Source organism: Cyprinus carpio, chromosome B18 (genome assembly GCF_018340385.1).
Source record: "Cyprinus carpio isolate SPL01 chromosome B18, ASM1834038v1, whole genome shotgun sequence".
NCBI classification, from domain to species: Eukaryota; Metazoa; Chordata; class Actinopteri; order Cypriniformes; family Cyprinidae; genus Cyprinus; species Cyprinus carpio.
The window spans coordinates 11,184,584-11,202,209 of NC_056614.1; the positions used below are offsets into that span (position 1 = coordinate 11,184,584).

Here is a 17,626-nt window from a genome sequence, read left to right on the forward strand (position 1 = left end):
CGTGTCTTCAGGAGTCTGTAGACCTCCCCTGTCATCCACGGCTTCTGGTTGGCCAGGACAGTGATGGTCTTTGTGACTGTTACATCATCAATACACTTGGTGATGTAGGCAGTGACAGTACTCTTGGAGGTCTGTGGTGTTATTGTATGTGGCAGCCTGCTTAAACATATTCCAGTCAGTTGTGTCAAAACAGTCTTGAAGAGCGTCTGAAGACCCTTCCATCCATACTTGTATTTGTGTGTGAACTGGTTTGGCGACTTTAACGAGCAGTCTGTATGCAGGCATTAGCATGACAGTGATGTGGTCTGAGGCACTAAGGTGGGGGAGGGGGAGGGCTTTGTAAGCTCCTCTCTGTGTGGTATAAACAAATTCTAAAATGTTTTTACCTCTTGTTGGAAAGTTAATGTGTTGGTGTATTTTTGGAAACACACTCTTTAAGTCTGCCTGTCTGAATTTCCCAGCTATGATGAGAAAAGCATCAGGGTGGGCTGTCTGCTGCTCACTGATGTGCTGGTACAGTTCATTTAGTGCATTGTTCCTGTTGCTGCTGTTGTTGTTCGGAGGAATGTATACAGCAACGAGCAGTATGGCTGTATATTCCCTCGGTAGATAGAACGGCCGGCAATAAATAATTATAAACTCCACCAGGGGTGAGCAGTGTTAGCAGAACACAACAGCATCGGGGCACCACGCATCATTGATGTAAACACAAAGCCCGCCGCCGTGGGTTTTACTGCCCGCGACGACAGCTCTTTCCACTCCATGGCATGTCAGCTGTTCGAGCTGAATAGCGCCGTCTGGAACGCTGTGGCTAAGCCATGTTTCCATGAACACAAAAACACAACAGTCTCTTACAGTCCTCTGAGGTGAGCATAGTAATCAGATGTAATCCAGTTTATTGTCCAAAGAGCGTACGTTAGCCAGTACGATGGTGGGGATAGATGGCTTGTGTGTAAGTTAGCTGTTAGCCTAGCCCGGATACCTCCACGCTTACCCCTTTTCTGCTTCCTCTCACGCCACTTGTGGCACCTCCGCTGTGGGTGAGATGCAGCAGTGGGGTCTGTGATGGTGTAGGCCTCCGGAGCAGACCAAGATCTCGCAGCTGTTCCGGGTGCGTGGAGTTTAACTCTAAAAATGCGGTTCCGCCGACATCCAGCAGAAACTCACGACTGTATGCGCGCTTAAAGACAAGTAGACGTGATGAAGACATACAAAAACACTGCGACTTACAAGACAAAAAACACGGAAACACCATTCTGTGTGGACGCACCGCCATCTAAGAATAATTGAATTTAGTATCAATTTAGTAATTGAGTAATGAATTTTGCCTCATTAAAATTATCTGGAGGTTTACGGGCAAAGACGGCCAGCAGGAAACAGACAACAGCCAGAAAGCCAATGTAGCCTAGAACACAGGTCGACTACCACAACTGACCCAACTCAAGGATAACCTTTGACCCTTGGATTCCAAAATTACGGTGAGGTAAATGTGGACTGACAGAGAGCCAAATGGCACCGATAACCACCTGAACACTGGTAAAGACTAGAACACTCAGACCAGAAGACTCTTCTCGTTTGGCTCTTAACGAAGGCGGTCACATTTTATCTCCCTCTCCTCCCCTTACCTTCCCTGCTTGGCTTCTCTCGTCTCGTCTATTGTCTTATACTTTGAGAGACTCTCTCTGCACTGCTCTCCAAACTGAAACTGAAATCATGGATTTTATCAATTGGTCTCTCAACGCAATTGACACCATCTTCTCGACGAGAAGCTTGGGTTCGGGGGAACCTGACTGCCCTGCCGGAACGTTCGCAGCTGGCTACATGATGGACGCGTGGGAAATGCGGGTCGTGTGTCTGGCGTCTCTTTCCGTGGAGGACATTGAAGATATCTACCTATTCGGAACCATGATAACAGGTCTTCTGCTGATTGGATTAGGCTTTGCCCTGGTTTATCGAAGAATTCAGTGAACGGGAACAGCTGTCCAAAACCTCACAGGGCTGCCCGTTGTGATTGGAGCAGTGAGCAGAGCGGTCAGCACTGAGACTGAGACTATTAACCGCAATATGGATAACATCACGGAGAAGCAAAGTCATGGCTCATGGCTTTGCAAAGTCAAATGGATCAATTTGGGACCAGAATGGACTAAGAGAGTAGTCGTGTAAATTGGAATGTGGCTACTCGCCCCAAGACCAAACAACCCTAATCTTATCTACTTTCGACTCCCCTCAACCAGCACTGGCCTTGGCCAAGGCTGCTGTTGGAATAATAACTCCCCCGGAAGAGCACTGCAGTGAGACGCTCTTGCGTTCCTACCCCCACTTCCACAGACACCTGCTGATTGTTGACTCTGTCTGGGACCTGATCAAGGTTGTCTCCATGGCAACTTACTGTGTATCGCTATCACAATCCTGCGGACTGAGGCACCTAGATTTGATGCCAGGAGTAGCAACTCTCCAGGCCTACATAAAAGAACTTTTACATACATACACACACACACACATACACATACACACACATATACAGATATGCATTCACCCCCCCACCCCACATCCCTCGCCTTCGCCGCTTTGTACCGCCAGTCTGTGACCAGTGCCGAGAATGGCTGCAGGACCGGATGGCTGCTTGCCTGCACTGGATTACCTCAACACCCCTCTTCCCCTCCCCTGTTGCAAAGTCGTGTGTTTATGCTGTATTGATTATGTGCTTTTGTTGCTGAGGTGTTTTTCCTGTTCTCACATTGTACTCCCAAAGGAGCATAGTCTGGGGGTTATTTTTTTTTCTCCTCCCCTTCCTCATGTTATGCTGTATTTCTTCCTCAATTCCCTGTCTTGTCTACCCCCTTGTCATATTGTATGTATGTTGTGTATATGTATGTATGTATGGACAGGTTGATGGCTAATTTCACTGGTACTTGTGACTAGTGACAATAAAGGGCTACTACTACTACTAACACTTCCTCTCTGCTGACCTGGTCCAAATCATTTGATAAGAGCTGAGGATCCAGGTCTAGTGGAGTGAAATGCAACTAGAACCACAATTGTCTTGACCAGAATACAGGAGATGTACAGGACAAAACTGATCCTGAAAGCAGCCTGTTGAATCCTACATGACCAGAGTGATAGCTGGCCTACAAACAGAGTTTGAGAGACAGAAGAATGAAGCTGAGCTCTGAGTTGTTGCTTTAACTATCAGACTGATCTTTTGGTACAGGAAAATCACAGCCACTGTGATGATACCCAAAACAGCAACACTTATCAGCGTGATGCCCATTGTTTCTCTAACGGAAAGGAACTCAGTCTCATGGGACACACATTCATTTCTGAAACTATTAGACCAGAACACTTGAGGACAGCGATAACATTTTATTGAGCCTAGGGAAAAAATAAAAAGAGGAAAATTAAAGCTTTATGGTATTTAGTGACTTTAGAAATTAGTGTTAGGGAACTTTAATGACCTACTCTATTACTGATTCCCCCTCGGTACAGAGCAGGCAGTCAAAACAGCACACTGGCAGACCCTTCTTAATGGCTTTATGTGTCCCAGGGGGACACTCAGAAGTGCACATGGACACAGGCCTCTGGAAAAACATATTACACAATATATTACACCTTTTTATATAATTGTTTAGATTTATATTAGAAGCCCATCTCACCTTCCTGGAGTCTTCAGGCCATGAAATGGCAAACTCATTAATAATGAGCTGGTTCCCATCCACTCTTCCAATGGAAATATATATAAGCAAACCATCAGGAGCTCTCTGCCAGTTCACCAGGTTATAGACAGGTGGGATGCTGTTGTCCAGGAGATAAAACTCCTCTCCCGACTGAGTGGTGAAATGAACTTGTCCAATGTGCTGTAAAAGCTGAACATGTCAGGAAAAGAGAGAACATTTAATATGTTTAGAACAACCATAAAATTTATGTTTATTTATTTATTTATTTATTTATTTCACAAAAAGGCACAGTGTACATTAATTAACATTCATGAATGTAAATTAACCCAAATTAGCCCGAAGGCTAGTTTTCATTGTTAGTCCCTTTGCCAGATGTTATTAGGCCAAAAAACTAGAGAAATAAAAGAAACAAAAAAGGAAAACAATAACAACAAACTACACAATACAACCAAAACTTATAAACAACTCTTTAAAATACAATTAAACAAATTATACAAAATAATAATAAAAAATAAAAAAAATAAATTAATGATTAATAATAATAACAATATGTAAATATAAAAAGCAGCTTATCAAGATACATAAACAACATTAATGTTCACATTGTTGATTATGAAAAAAACATTTCTTAAACGTATTCTTAAATGAGTTAAATGATAATGATGTGATAGAAATATAAACTGATACTTAAAATGAAGAATTTAAATGCAGATGTTTAAAACTAATACCAAATACTTAAATGTGAATAAATACGCTTTAACTGAAAAGTTCACTCATATAGAAGAAGTGTCCGCATATAAAACAAACACTCAAATTGTGTTCATTTGAATAAGTATGTAATTAAGGTTCTGAATTTACATATGCTTTGAGCTGGCAATTTTTTTTTACTGCTCATTCTTTAACAGTCCTTTTAACCTTATACTTATGCTGTTTTTAGACATAATCTGAATAAGAGTAGGAGATAATAAATTATTTAAAATACACTGAAAGAGTATGATTTTCAGTTGATTAAAATAAAATATTTAAATGAATATAAAAAACTAAGATACTTTAAACATCAAACTTCTTGTAAAAAAGATTTCTTACTGTGAAATAACTTGTTTGAAAATTAAATTGTACTTGCTTTCTTCAAAATAAATGCCAGTTGTATAGTTATTAATATTTTGTTATCTGATGCAATGATATTCATACATTTTTAAATGTCTTTTTCTAAAAAAAAAAAAAAAAAAAAAAAAAAAATAAAATAATAATTTTTAAAGTCTCATAAATATTATTTAATAGTAGCAAAGCATAACTTGGATAAAACTTTTTTATATAGAAATATAGTAAATAATGTAGGAATAATGCAAATACAGTAAAGATTGTCTTGTATATATATATAGAGAGAGAGAGAGAGAGGTAGCATTCTGCAGTTAGTAATGTGTTAACAACATCTCTATGTTTACATCATTAGCATGTTTTGTGCTTTTAAAAAAAGCCATTGAAATGTAACATGTTACAAAAAAGTGACTGCAGATAAATCTAAATTTAACTTGAGATCAAGATATCTTAAAATGATGGGGTAAAAAAAAAACATGGGTAAATTTTTTTTTAAAAGTATTTAAATTGATAAACTACAAGGGTAACACTTTACACATAAACTGCTAGTTAATGCATTAACCAGAATTAATTAACAATGAGTAATGAATTGCAATACATGGTAATAATAATAATAATTGAATAAAACAATAAACAAAAATTAATACAAACTTAAAAATAAATCTATAAACACATCAATGAACCAATGAACATAAATACATTTTTTTTGTGTACAAAGGCACTTTTCATTAACAATTCTGTTAACCTTAAACATGAGCTACGATTATACATAACCCAAATTAATCAAATAATCAATCAATCAAATAAATAAATAAATAATATTAACTGAATGTATGAAAGTATTAATCTCATTTATTAAATCTTTGTATAGAAAATCCTAAACCTGCAGGGAAAATCTTAGAGAACAAATTCAGTACACGTTTATAAAATATTATTCTGCCAAACACATCAATACACAGACTCCATGTACTTGACAGGTGTGGAGAGAGATGGGAAAGAGAATGAAAAAGGGCATATCACTTACCCTAAGCATGGCGCTAATTCAGTTTTTCTGGTGAAGCTCAGGTCAGGAGTTGCAGCAAGGTTATGTTATGTACATTAATGAGAGCACCAATAATCACATCACCATCCTGGTAGAAACCATCACCGTCTAAGTTCTGTGAAGCATCCAAGTTCACACACTTTTCCTGCAGAGTCTCTGTCTACCACAGAAAACCCCATCCCAGCCCCACACACTGCACACAGTTAAAGCACCAGCTCAGAAAGTGGGAGCAACAATAGGACTTGTACAGGCATGGCAAAGTTTGGCATTACCAGCACCCTTGTGCATCAGTGTAGGACAAGAAGAGATATTTCTTTTGACCACAGTCCCAAAAGAGCAGAAGAAAAACAAGGACCAAGGAAAACAACATGAGGCAAAACTGCACCTCCTCTGAGTTACAGAATTAAAAACAATTATATTTTTGATGGGTTCACTGTTAAATAGAGCTGCACAGGGACATTAAACATTCTTGGAAGTGTGGGGCAGAGAGACACAGTTATCTTCAGACTTAAAGCAACAAAGCCCCATCTGTGAGAAAGCCTGATTTTTTTAATTACAAACTCTCATCTCAACAAAACAATCCTGTCTAACATCAGAATGAGGCTGTTTTTGTGTTTGCTGTTACTCAGAGACTAACAATATCATGGAATACCGCAACCTAGTTTACAGCTTTTTGCAGCCAAGGAATGGACATTTGCATCTAGGAGGTAAATATATGAGGCAATGCCAAAACAGAAATAAAAGAATATAGCATAAAAATTACAATTGGATATACCGTTATTAGACAAGCAGATAAGAGAAACCACACAAAAATATATTTTCCTCATAGCATACATTTCCTAATTTTATTGCATTGGTAGGAAAATGCTTACACTCATCTTGGATGAGCAACAATAAAAATAACAACAGACTAGATGTCTTTAAGCACAGAGGAGTTGAAAAAAAAAAACATATTTTTGTCTCTTTAAAAAGAAAACTAAATATTAAGTCTAACAAATGTTATTTTTGCTCTCTGTATCAAAGCAATTATAAAAATAAAACTTTAACCATACAGCTTTAGAATATGAAGAAGAGTTTCAAACATCTTTAAATTCATGACTAATAGAAAGCAAGCAAGTCAGAGCAAGCAGGTAAATGTGCTGTATTGCATTCAATACAACATAATCATTCTGTGCAAAATCAGAGCACAGCATCTACAGGTCTGTGCATAGTCATGCTGAAAATGTTCACGGTTCACATGCTAAAGAAAAAAACATCATAATACTTAAAATTTAAATGAAAACCAATAGTGATTTGACTGAGGATAAATTTACCAACATATGTTCAAACTACACAGACATACAAATAACATAATATGCAGGAAGACTGAATAGAATCAGAAGCCCCTTCATGACTTGGTTGTACTTCATAGTTTAAAAAAGAACAAATAGCTGACAACAACAAAAAAAGTCTGCAAGAAATATCCAATTCAGTTATGTACTGTTATTATTTTTTTTAACCTTGAGACAACACACATTTTGAACAACATTTTTTTTTTTTCCAAGCTTGACAGGGACCACATGTATATAAAATAATTAGTTAAATACAGCAGGAGTGGCACATGTAGGTGACCATGTTATATGCCATATGTACTCAGTTCTGGAAGTGTCCTGCTACATGTAGTTGTAATTGTCACCTGCTGTTTTTGACTGTGCATGTATTTCCTACATGCACAGTCAAAAACAGCAGGTGAGATGAAAGGTCAAAGCCTAAGTAGGAAGAAGACCTCAGGTTCTGATGAGTTGGAGAAGTCAGGAGGGTGTACAGAATCATCATTACAGTAGCGATCTCCGTATACATAACGTAGTGAGGTGCAGGCTCCTTCAGGCAAGCCTCTGGGCTCAGGACTCAGCTGGTCCAGGTAACCAGTGATATAGGAGCCTGTAGAATGCCTGTTCAGTGGAGGATTTTGGGAGGAGACTGGCTTACTACGGAGTAATACTTCCATGGCACCCTCAACAGGCCGTTGTTTGAAGGCCTCCTGCTGTCTTTCGCGTGCACGACTGGCTATATGACGTACACGACTTTGACTGCGGGACGATAGTCGCCTTGACAAAAATGGTGGAGGGTCTTCAGGATCATTGGCAGAGCTCTGAGAAACCAGAGGGGGCACTGAAAGGGGTTTTGGGATGGGTTGAGAACAAGAGGGAAGGGGGCGCACATAGTCTTCGTTTTCCAATGTTACAAGCTTGCGAAGCTGCTCAGTAAAGGGATCGGTGGACTTTGGATGACCAGACAACCTACATATCCGTCTTTGGTCTTTCATTGCAGGAGTGACAAAACTTCGGCTGATTGACTTGTACTTGCTCTGAAAGTTACATGAAATGTCCTCAGAGGTCAGGTCTCCCAGGCTCTTGGACTTGGAGGAAGCTGGAGAGAGTCCATTGTACATCTGAGGAGATGGTACAGAAAAGGCCTGATTGTGCGAAGATGGCTGGGAGTCTTGCGATTCAACTGAAATCATGTTGTAGTCTGATACAGGTGAGTACAAGTCACTCTTTAACAAATTATGACAATCTTGATTCTTTGCAAGACATTCTGAAGACAAAGAGATTTTGTGTATATGCTCTGCCCTGCTGACCAAGCTGTTTTTCTCTCTTGTCTCCTGGTGCCTTCCCTCTGTGGCATCTATTCTGTGGTCACCAAGTGTAAAACTCCCGGAGTCATTATAACAGTTAAACTTCCTTTGCTGCGATTTGTTAGTAAGGTAGGTGCTAGAGTTCAGACTTTGGTGAGGAGATTTGTAGTGTCTGTGAAAGGGTGATGTGTCTGTGGAGTATGAGTGAACAGGAGAGGGACTGTATGAGGGTTTGTGGAGATGGGTTGGTTCAAGTCTTTGTACATGACAGGGGGAGGTCTGGTTTAAACTGTGAACACTTTTGAACCTGTGAAAAGAACTAAAAGGGGTCAGTGTGTTATCTAAGGGATCCCCATCTACATTGATCTCCACCTCCATCAGACTGCTGCTTGCAGAGTCTTGGCACAGCAAGAAGCGGTCTGAGGCTGTGCTGTTGATTGAGGTTTCTCTGTATCCTCCAAATTCAAAGTTTCTGAAGGAACCAGTGGAATGGCATTCGCTGCCATAGTTTTGCTTTAGATTTCCACATGCAGACCATTCTAAAGTCATCTTGTTGGGTGAGGATCCCTTGCTGACCACAGGAGAACCAACCAAGTCATTGTGAAAGTTGGTTTGACAAAGGCTGTTTGTAGGTACAGGAGAAAGCACCTCCTCATCCAAGATGGTAAAGAATGCAGGTTCAGTCGTTTCAGGACTAGAAGGTCTCTCGGTTAGCTCTGAGGTTGCGCACACAGATTTTTGGATAAGTTTTAGTGGTGTACTGGAAAGCTCAGTGTTGAGATGAAGAAGGTCAGATGGAGGAAGAAAATTTTTCATTGGTTGTGAGTTGGATGGAATTAGGGAGCTCTGCTCAGCAGTGAGCTCAAATTGGCCAATCAGAGCAGATATGGACCCACAGGTGTCAGACTCGTTCTCTAGTGAGACAGCGTCAATAAGGCGAGAGAGAGCACTGTCCTGGAGGGACACTTGACTCTTCTGGTCTGGCAGAGTCATTCTAGGAGAGAATTTGGTGATGGTTCCTGAAGATGAGGAAGAAGAGGAAGTCAAAGAATACGTGGCTGCCTTGGGTGTTAGAATGTTCTTTTTAGGGGCTTCCAACTGGCTTAATTCTCTATGACTTACTTCACTAAGTGAGCTACTGCCACCATTACACTGATCTGCAGGACCTGACAAGTGGTCTGCTGGCACTTTGGAAGAACATAATTTATCAGCTTCGGTCTGGGTGAGACCACCTCTTGAGTGTTCCTGGTTAGAATTACCCAGACTTTCCCTACTGCCCTCAATGATCAGGTAAGGAGTTTCTTTTGTATCTTTGGGCTCAATGTTACAGTCTTGAATGCGGTCAGCTGAAAGGGCATGGACATCAGGTTCTTTGAAGGCAGAAGTTTCAAAGAGGAGATCCACTGAGATAGATCTGGGTTTCTCACCGAGGAAGGAATCTGTGGAAGACATTTTATAGGAGATGATTGTCAGTAAAAAAAGAAAAACACCCTCACTTACCTTCACACACCAAAATCAAACACACGCCACTCTAAACACAGGACAAATGGAATGTACCACCAAGTATGACTGTGAGAAGGAAGTTTGACAATGGCACTGTGTAGGTGCATGGGGAACATCCAGGTATTTGTTGAACATCCTTTTTCAATTTTTTTTTTTTTTTTTTTTTTTAAAGTATTTTTTTTTTATTTTATTTTTTTATGAAACAAAACTAAGTAGTTCAAAAACATTGGTGCAATGGCTTAAAACTGGAATGTTTTAGGTGAGTCAACCTGAATATGGCTTGTGGATTACCTGCAGGGGTTTTCCTAGTCAGTTTTCTACTATAGAGAAGCACAACAGTAAAGACAGAACAAGACAAAGGCAAGTTAAGGTATTAAGAAAGAAAGCCTGCATGTCTAAATACTTCAAAGGGACCAGTAGAAGAACTAAATATAAAACTTAAAGGGATAGTTCACCCAAAATAATTTTTACTATTTTTAAATATCTTGTTATCTTTTTTTATGTACTGCGCAGGAATGAAGGTCATAAAGGGCTGGAACAAGGCTGAGTAAATTATAGCAGAATTAACATTTTTGGTGAACTATCCCTTTAAAAGCACTGCGAAAAAATAGAGAGCCTGTGAAAGTGTTAAATAAACAATTAAAATATTAGTAGAAGTGAAATTATAGAGAAATAATGAAAATTTGCATATAATTTCTTCTTTGAGATAACAGCAAAGGCTAATGAAAAAATTATTTCATTATTAAAATTAATATTATTTGGATTTGACTGAAACGGAAGAAGCAGCAACTGTCAACATCCACTCTAATTATGCCTCATAGCTAGAGTAATAATGTAAATTATTGCATAGTGTAACAGTTTTCATTCTGATTCATTATGACACAGTCCCTAAGGGGATGTCAAGGGAATTGTTTAAGGAACTTACTAACGACTGTGTCAGCTCCAGGATCAGGGCCCTCCTGATCTGGGTTGGACAGGCTGAGATGACTATGTAGGAGCTTATCCAGGGGCATGGATGCTGGGCGGTGTTGGAGGGCTTTTCTGTTTCCTACTCTCTTCTCTACACAAGTTGTTTGAGGCTCCCCAGTGCTGTGCTTTCTGTCACTTGTAGCTTCAGTCAGTGGCATCTTTATCTTTTTGCGGCCCTTAGCAGGGGCACTGGCAGTCCTCCGAAGGAGGTGGTCGGTTATGGATCGCTTACGAGGTTGAACTCCGATATGCGTGTCCACTGAGGACTTGGAACTTTTATTAAATAAGCCTCTAAAACCTCGCAGCTGACGACCCTGAGAAACAGACAGTGATAGAGAGAGAATTCAGCATATGATATTTATTTAAGCCATTTAACCTTCTGGGACCCAGCAAAAAAAATAAAAAAAAAAATATGAGAATGATAAATGCTGCATAATTTTTACTTCCTAGTGTGACATATGAAAATATTTTTTTTTCTTGTATTGTCTAAAGATAACATGACATAGGTCACACATGATTTAAATTTTTTACTTGTAGAGCAAAATAATATATTTCTTAAAAATTATACTAACTAACTAACTAACTAACTAACTAAATATTAGCATTTTCTATTTCTGTAAAATCAAGATGAGAAAGTGGAAGGCATATGATATTCTAAAAATCCCATGATGTCTACTGTATAATGAACCATATTTACATATGTGATATCAAAGAAATTATTAAGATGTTTTGTTGGTTGGTAGGTTGTTATATAAATGTTTTCTCAGAGAAAAAAACATATATGTGATGTGTCATGTTCATTTCAAACAGTCAACTTCAACATAATCTCACAATGAAAATCTTTGTATAGACCACAAACAATTGTACAAACAATTGCATTACTGACTAAAGCCAACAGATGGCAGCATATTCATTTGTAACCATTAATGATTCATTTAACCATCTTTCATATTTCTAGCCTTCAAATTTTAACATTTATTTCAAGAAGAAACAAATCCAGCTTTAAAACCAAGGACAGAACTGACCAAAACAAAATTACTTACAAAACAAAAACAGCTGGACAAAATAAAAGACGTGTCCATACAACCGCACAGTTACAACAGCTTAGTGTTCACTGAGCAAGAACAGTTTGTCACATCGACGCTCATGCAGTATCATGCAGCACACTACATAGCCAGGGTACCTTATTAGCTCCTAGCAAGTGCATTATGGTATAGCTTGGGTTGAGGACTAAAGGACTCCACTGGAAAGTAAAAAGGTTGGAGGAACTTCAATGAAATGTCAACAGGGGGAAATATCATTAAAGGTATTTTGCTATTTGAGATCCGTTTTTCTGTTTTGAGATGGAAATTAGACACAAATGAGACAATCACTTGTTTGGTCACACTGCAGTAGAAATGGACAGAAACGACAGCTTGCATAACATATTGTTATGCTAACTAGCTGAGCTTTTTAACACCTTTTTATTCAATCAAAACGCCACAGTTCCTGGAAAATGTCTCATTAGTAATGAATACCCAAGAGAAAAATAAAGATTCTTATACGTATTTGAAATACATTAATTTCATGCTAAGTATACTAGAAATACATTTTCATATTTATGTACTTAATAAAATGCCCTGCAACTGTACTTTTAGTATACTGAACTGGTATATTTAAAGTCTGCTAAATTGGAACAACTAATTTTGTACTAAATGCACTTTAATTGTGCGGAAATAGTGCTAAATCCAATTAAAGATATACTTAGTATTAGTGCTGTCAAACGATTAATTGAATCCAAAATAAAAGTTTTTGTTTACAAAATAAATGTGTGTGTATTGTGTACATTTATTATGTATATATAAATACACACTCATGCATGTATATATTTAAGAAAAATGTTATGTTTATATAGTAAATATATTTATATATAATATAAATTATATGAAGTATTTGCATGTAAATATTTTCTAAATATATACTGTATGTGTGTATTTATATATACATAATAAATAAATACTGTACACACACATATATATTATGTAAATAAAAACGTTTATTTTGGATGAGATTAATCGTTTGACAGCACTACATGGTATTGTGCTAAAATAGAACTATTGCAAGTATACTTAAGGTAAACTTGTGACATTAAAGTGACATTAAAACACATTTTAGACTTAATATCAGTAAGTCTTGAGTTATCTGTCAGTAACTATGTTAAAAGATTTGAACTATACTTAGTATAAAATAAATGTATTTTAAACAGGGCTCTGAACCGGTTCAAGGGACAAAAACAAAAACCAGAAACGAACAAAATTTTGAAAGAAACAAACTAAATCAAATGTTATAGTTCCGAAAATGAATGTGCTGAGTTTCAGTTCATTGTGACACTATCCAAAGTTCTCCGAAAGGAAAACTAGACAACAGAAAAAAAGTTTTCTTTATTTAACAGTTTATTTAGCAAAAGTTTTGAATGATGTCTTGCTTGTATGACCATATCGCGCCGGCACCTCTCACACACACAGACACAACATATTTTTGCGACATTGCAGCCTATTCATTATCAAAACAAAATACAGAAATGTAAGAAATAAATAAAGAAACGTATAAAAAGTAACACTGCTCCGTTGGACAATCTGTTGTGTTCAGCGTGACCACCTCCTCACTGTGCTGATATAGCCGATGTGAAGGATGATGTTTTAAATTGATGCGAGTGCAGTACAAAGCCTAGCCTATAATAAATAATATTTTAGCATTCAGATACATCGCGAATATGTAAACATTTGGATTCGTGCCAAATAAGAGAGGTAGCCATCAGTTTCATCTTAAATTAATTTGTTTTTGGATTGATAATGTTATAATGTTTGTAAACATTTTGGTTAGGCGGCATTTTAACCTACATTAGGCCTATTTCTGAATGTAATAATAAAATGTAACATGAGCCTATAGCCTAAACATGACAGGCTATGTTTGTTGGTTTTTTTTATTCTCAAAATGCAATCTTATACAAGTAGCATTTTTTTTTTTTACAATGCAGCAAACATTTTTAATCTTAAAAAATACTTTAATGTCTTTAAAGTGTTAATGGATTTTTTTCTTTTGTTTAGTATCCTACATTTGGCCAAAATCTAGAAAAGAAAGGTGAAAAGTACAGCAGGTTAAGATACCAGATTTTTTTTTTCTTTTCCTGTTTGAGTAAAGAAAATTATGTACTTTATTATTATTATTAGCCTATTATTGTCACACCGCTGGACTCATTATGTTGTTTTCCCTCCACATGTTTTCCGTGTCCCTGTTAATTAGTTATTCCATTCACCTGTGTTTCCCCAATTATCCTGTCTTTAATAGCCCTAGTCCTTTCTGTTTGTGTTTGTTGGTTCTTGAACGTCTTCCATGTGCTCTATGTTCCCCATTTGGATTATTAAAGACTCTCGTTTCATGAATTCATCGTCCCTCGTTCCTGGCTTTCTTGTGTAGTGTAGACAGAAGTTTGTACCATTTGTACCCTCCGTTTTGTTTCTGTTTTTTTCCCAGTGTTTTTCTTTCCGTTGTGTCCCATGGATCCCCTCCTTTGCCCGGAATACCACCTGCTGGAACAGGAGGAGAAATCGCTCGGGGCCCACACCAGACTTTTCTGGGTACTGGCAAGCCTCACCAACTACCCGGACGACGCACTCTGTGCGTTCTACGACACCAGTTTGAACATCGCATACAGAGCGTCGTCGTCCGGGGATGGTCCCCGAGTGAATTTCACCGCCTTTGTGGAGTGGACACTGGTGAGAAATGGATCTCCATTCCCCGCCGGTTCCCAGGAGTTGATTGCTAGTGCCACTCCCGATCCAGAGCCCCCCCACTGTGCTGAGCTTAAGGCCGAGCCCACCGATGATGGAGAGCCAATTCTTGCCAAGATCTGCGAGCCAGCGCAATACCGAGCGACTGAGTGGAGGATCGCCCCCGAAGGAGTGCCCAAGCCATCAGACCAGGTGCAAGAGCTGGCTTCAGAGCCCACCACGAGGGAGAAAGCAACAGACGGTGTGAGTGCGGGGAGGAGCTCTGCCCCCTGCATGCCGGCTGAGGGTGAGCTGAGTATGGAGTGGTGTTGGTGCCAAAACTGGGAGGGGGATCTAATAGACTGGGAGTCTGAACTGGAGATCGAACTGCCCCCTCTCCTCTCTCCGTCGTTCCGCTGGTCCCGTCCAGACCTCCTTCATCCTTGGTTCCCTTGTCCAGCCCTGAGGGGGTTTCCGGTCCTTCAGTGCCTGCTCCTTGAACGTGCCCTCCAGTGCCTGCTCCTAGAAAGTGCCCTCCAGTGCCTGCTCCTCAAAAATGCCTGCCCTCCCACCAGCTCCAGCCTCCTCAACCGCTGTCATCTGGCAGCCCCTCTGCTTGTCCTCAGCCCACCATCATTGCGGCGCGAGCCCCGCAGGACTGCCATCCTCCAGCGTCACCCTGGTCGGAGTCTCCCTCACCCCCGCCTCTAGCCTCCAAGGCCTGGACTCCGTCTCTGCCCATAGATCCAACGGCTCCACCTTGGCTCCTAGCTCCCTCGCCTTCACCGTCAACCATCAATTCATCAGCTCCACCGGGCTCCCTTGTCCCTCCGGCTCCACCATCGACTCTCCTCTCCTCTGGCTGCGCCTTGTCGCTCCGTCCTCCCACCAGCTCTACCTTGGTCCTTAGCCACTCCAGCTCCACCGCGGATCTCCGGATCTCCGCCTCCGCCGCCAGAGCCCTCGGCTCCACCCTGGCCCCCCAGAACGTCTTCCATGTGCTCTATGTTCCCCATTTGGATTATTAAAGACTCTCATTTTGTGAATTCCTCATCTCCTCGTTCCTGGCTTCCTTGTGTAGTGTGACAATTATAGGCAAAGAAATTTGTTTTAAAAAAATAATGTTATTGACCGGTATTTCTTCTTCTTGAACCAGTTTCGGAATGGTAATAATACTAAGGAACGCAGGAACAGAAACATTCAAATATCGATTCTGCTCTGAGTGAACCGATTTTTTTTTTTTTTTTTTTTTTTTTTTAAACCCCTGATTTTAAATGTTTTTTTTTTTTTTTTTTTTTTTTTTTTAACCCCTGATTTTAAATGTTTTTTTTTTTTTTTTTTTTTTTTTTTTTAAGGTAGGAACTGATCTAATTACTAAGTGAATGAAGATATAGTGGCTGTGGATCTTTATCAGACTGATTAGGTACAGCTGTCTGTGTAGGTATAAACTCACCTTCCCATAGATGTCATGCACTGTGATATGGACAAAAATCGATGCCTCTGTCATTCCTTCCAAATAAACATGTCTATATCCTGCAGGAGTGGGAAAGAGGAGGAATGATTGAAAATGGGATGGAAGAAAGGCATTTGCATTTGTGAGAACATTCAGAGAGTGAATGCAACAATTTTTTTTTTTTTTTTTTTTTAAACATGTTGTCATTGCTTTAGCACAGAAGCATGTCTTCCATCGCTGAGACCGTGTGACTGCCTGTGTGAGAGCAGAGAGACTTCAGCAGCACCTCAGGCCTCCATTACTCTAATGACATGCTTCACATGACACCACTCCGAGACACAGGGGCCTGCTACTATCACACTTTACATGCTATTTACTAATGACCCTGAGTTCTTTAGCTCTCCATCTCAGTTGATCTCAGTCTCCTCATGGTCTTTTTTGTCTTTTTAATCTGATTATATCAGTTATATATATATATTTATATCAGCTGATAATGTGAGATGTCCAAAAGTACCGATAATTGGAGAGACACACACATAGTATTTCTCATACCTGGCATGAGACTGCTGAAAGATACGGTTCTCTGGCCCACAAAGTCTCGTCCAATGGGGTCATGATCCCAAACCAGGAAGCGTACTAGAGCCACCTCGGGCATGTGAAGGGTGAAAGACAGAGTCTCTTCCCACACAGGGTTAAATCCTGCATTCACAATCACACAAAAAGTTAACAAGGGTTAATGCCCCAAAACTTTATTTCTGTTCAAATAAACTCAACAAATCCCTGGACACATGAGAACAAAACTGTACCATTATCATCCACAACTCTGGTTTGTTCTTTACAGCAGTCCACCGGAAGACCAATAATCTCCACCTCAACGAAGGGATCAATGATCTATGGATGAAGTCCACAAACGTCAAATGTATTAACTGCATTTCAACTCTGAACCCGATTGGAAATATACTCTTAGGCAGCACCTGCTTACCTCACCACGGTCTCCCAGCATTGAATCTGGAGGTTTAGGCAGCTGCTGTCCACTAATTATTTTTATCACCAACTGTTTCTTCGGATTTGCAGGGAGTGGATCATCATTCAGTGGGTTGAAGGAGCCTGGAATAGAGTCCAACACAATACCTAGAGTAACTGAAGAATTACTTGACACTTAAGTGTTAAGTAATTCTTACAGTTAAGTCTTTAGTGACAGAGTGGTCTTATGTTAAATGTACCAGTATTTGGAATGCACAAGTATACCTTTACACATCGGGCCAGGTTTGAGCACATAGCCACTGCCTCCATTCACCATGAACTTGGCTCTGTTCAGCTGCATCATACGTCCATCAGTCTGGTAGTTTAAAGCCACTGTGGGTTAAAAATAAAAATAGAAGAAAAACCTTAATTCTATTTTCCAAACCTTTATTACTTTACTTTTTAGTCCATTTTTCTTTCTTTCCTTCTATCTTTCCATCCTTCCTTCATTTATTCAGGATTTTGTTTTTCAATCAAATAATTCCATGTATTTATTCA

The 17,626-nt window shown here is 39.4% G+C and overlaps 1 protein-coding gene across 6 annotated transcripts in view; it reads right to left on the bottom strand.

The window, feature by feature from the left end:
- Nucleotides 1-1,024: 1,024 nt before the first annotated feature.
- The window catches only part of LOC109109131 (phospholipase C, eta 1), an 86,488-nt gene continuing 69,886 nt past the window's right edge, over nucleotides 1,025-17,626 (bottom strand). For 2 of the 6 annotated variants that reach the window (XR_006157043.1, XR_006157044.1), the window contains 10 exons: nucleotides 17,354-17,461; nucleotides 17,088-17,212; nucleotides 16,912-16,996; nucleotides 16,658-16,804; nucleotides 16,106-16,185; nucleotides 12,087-12,146; nucleotides 10,860-11,217; nucleotides 5,797-9,870; nucleotides 3,654-3,863; nucleotides 1,025-3,578 (listed from right to left, as the gene is read on the bottom strand). Coding sequence is in view for 3 of the 6 variants with exons in the window: in XM_042743802.1 (XP_042599736.1) it covers nucleotides 7,556-9,870; nucleotides 10,860-11,217; nucleotides 12,087-12,146; nucleotides 16,106-16,185; nucleotides 16,658-16,804; nucleotides 16,912-16,996; nucleotides 17,088-17,212; nucleotides 17,354-17,461 (3,278 nt within the window). In the remaining 3 variants the exon portion in view is untranslated. Of the gene's footprint in view, nucleotides 3,579-3,653; nucleotides 3,864-5,664; nucleotides 9,871-10,225; nucleotides 10,255-10,859; nucleotides 11,218-12,086; nucleotides 12,147-16,105; nucleotides 16,186-16,657; nucleotides 16,805-16,911; nucleotides 16,997-17,087; nucleotides 17,213-17,353; nucleotides 17,462-17,626 lie in introns of those variants that run through there. The other 4 variants (XR_006157045.1, XM_042743804.1, XM_042743803.1 and 1 more) reach the window with 4 other exon arrangements.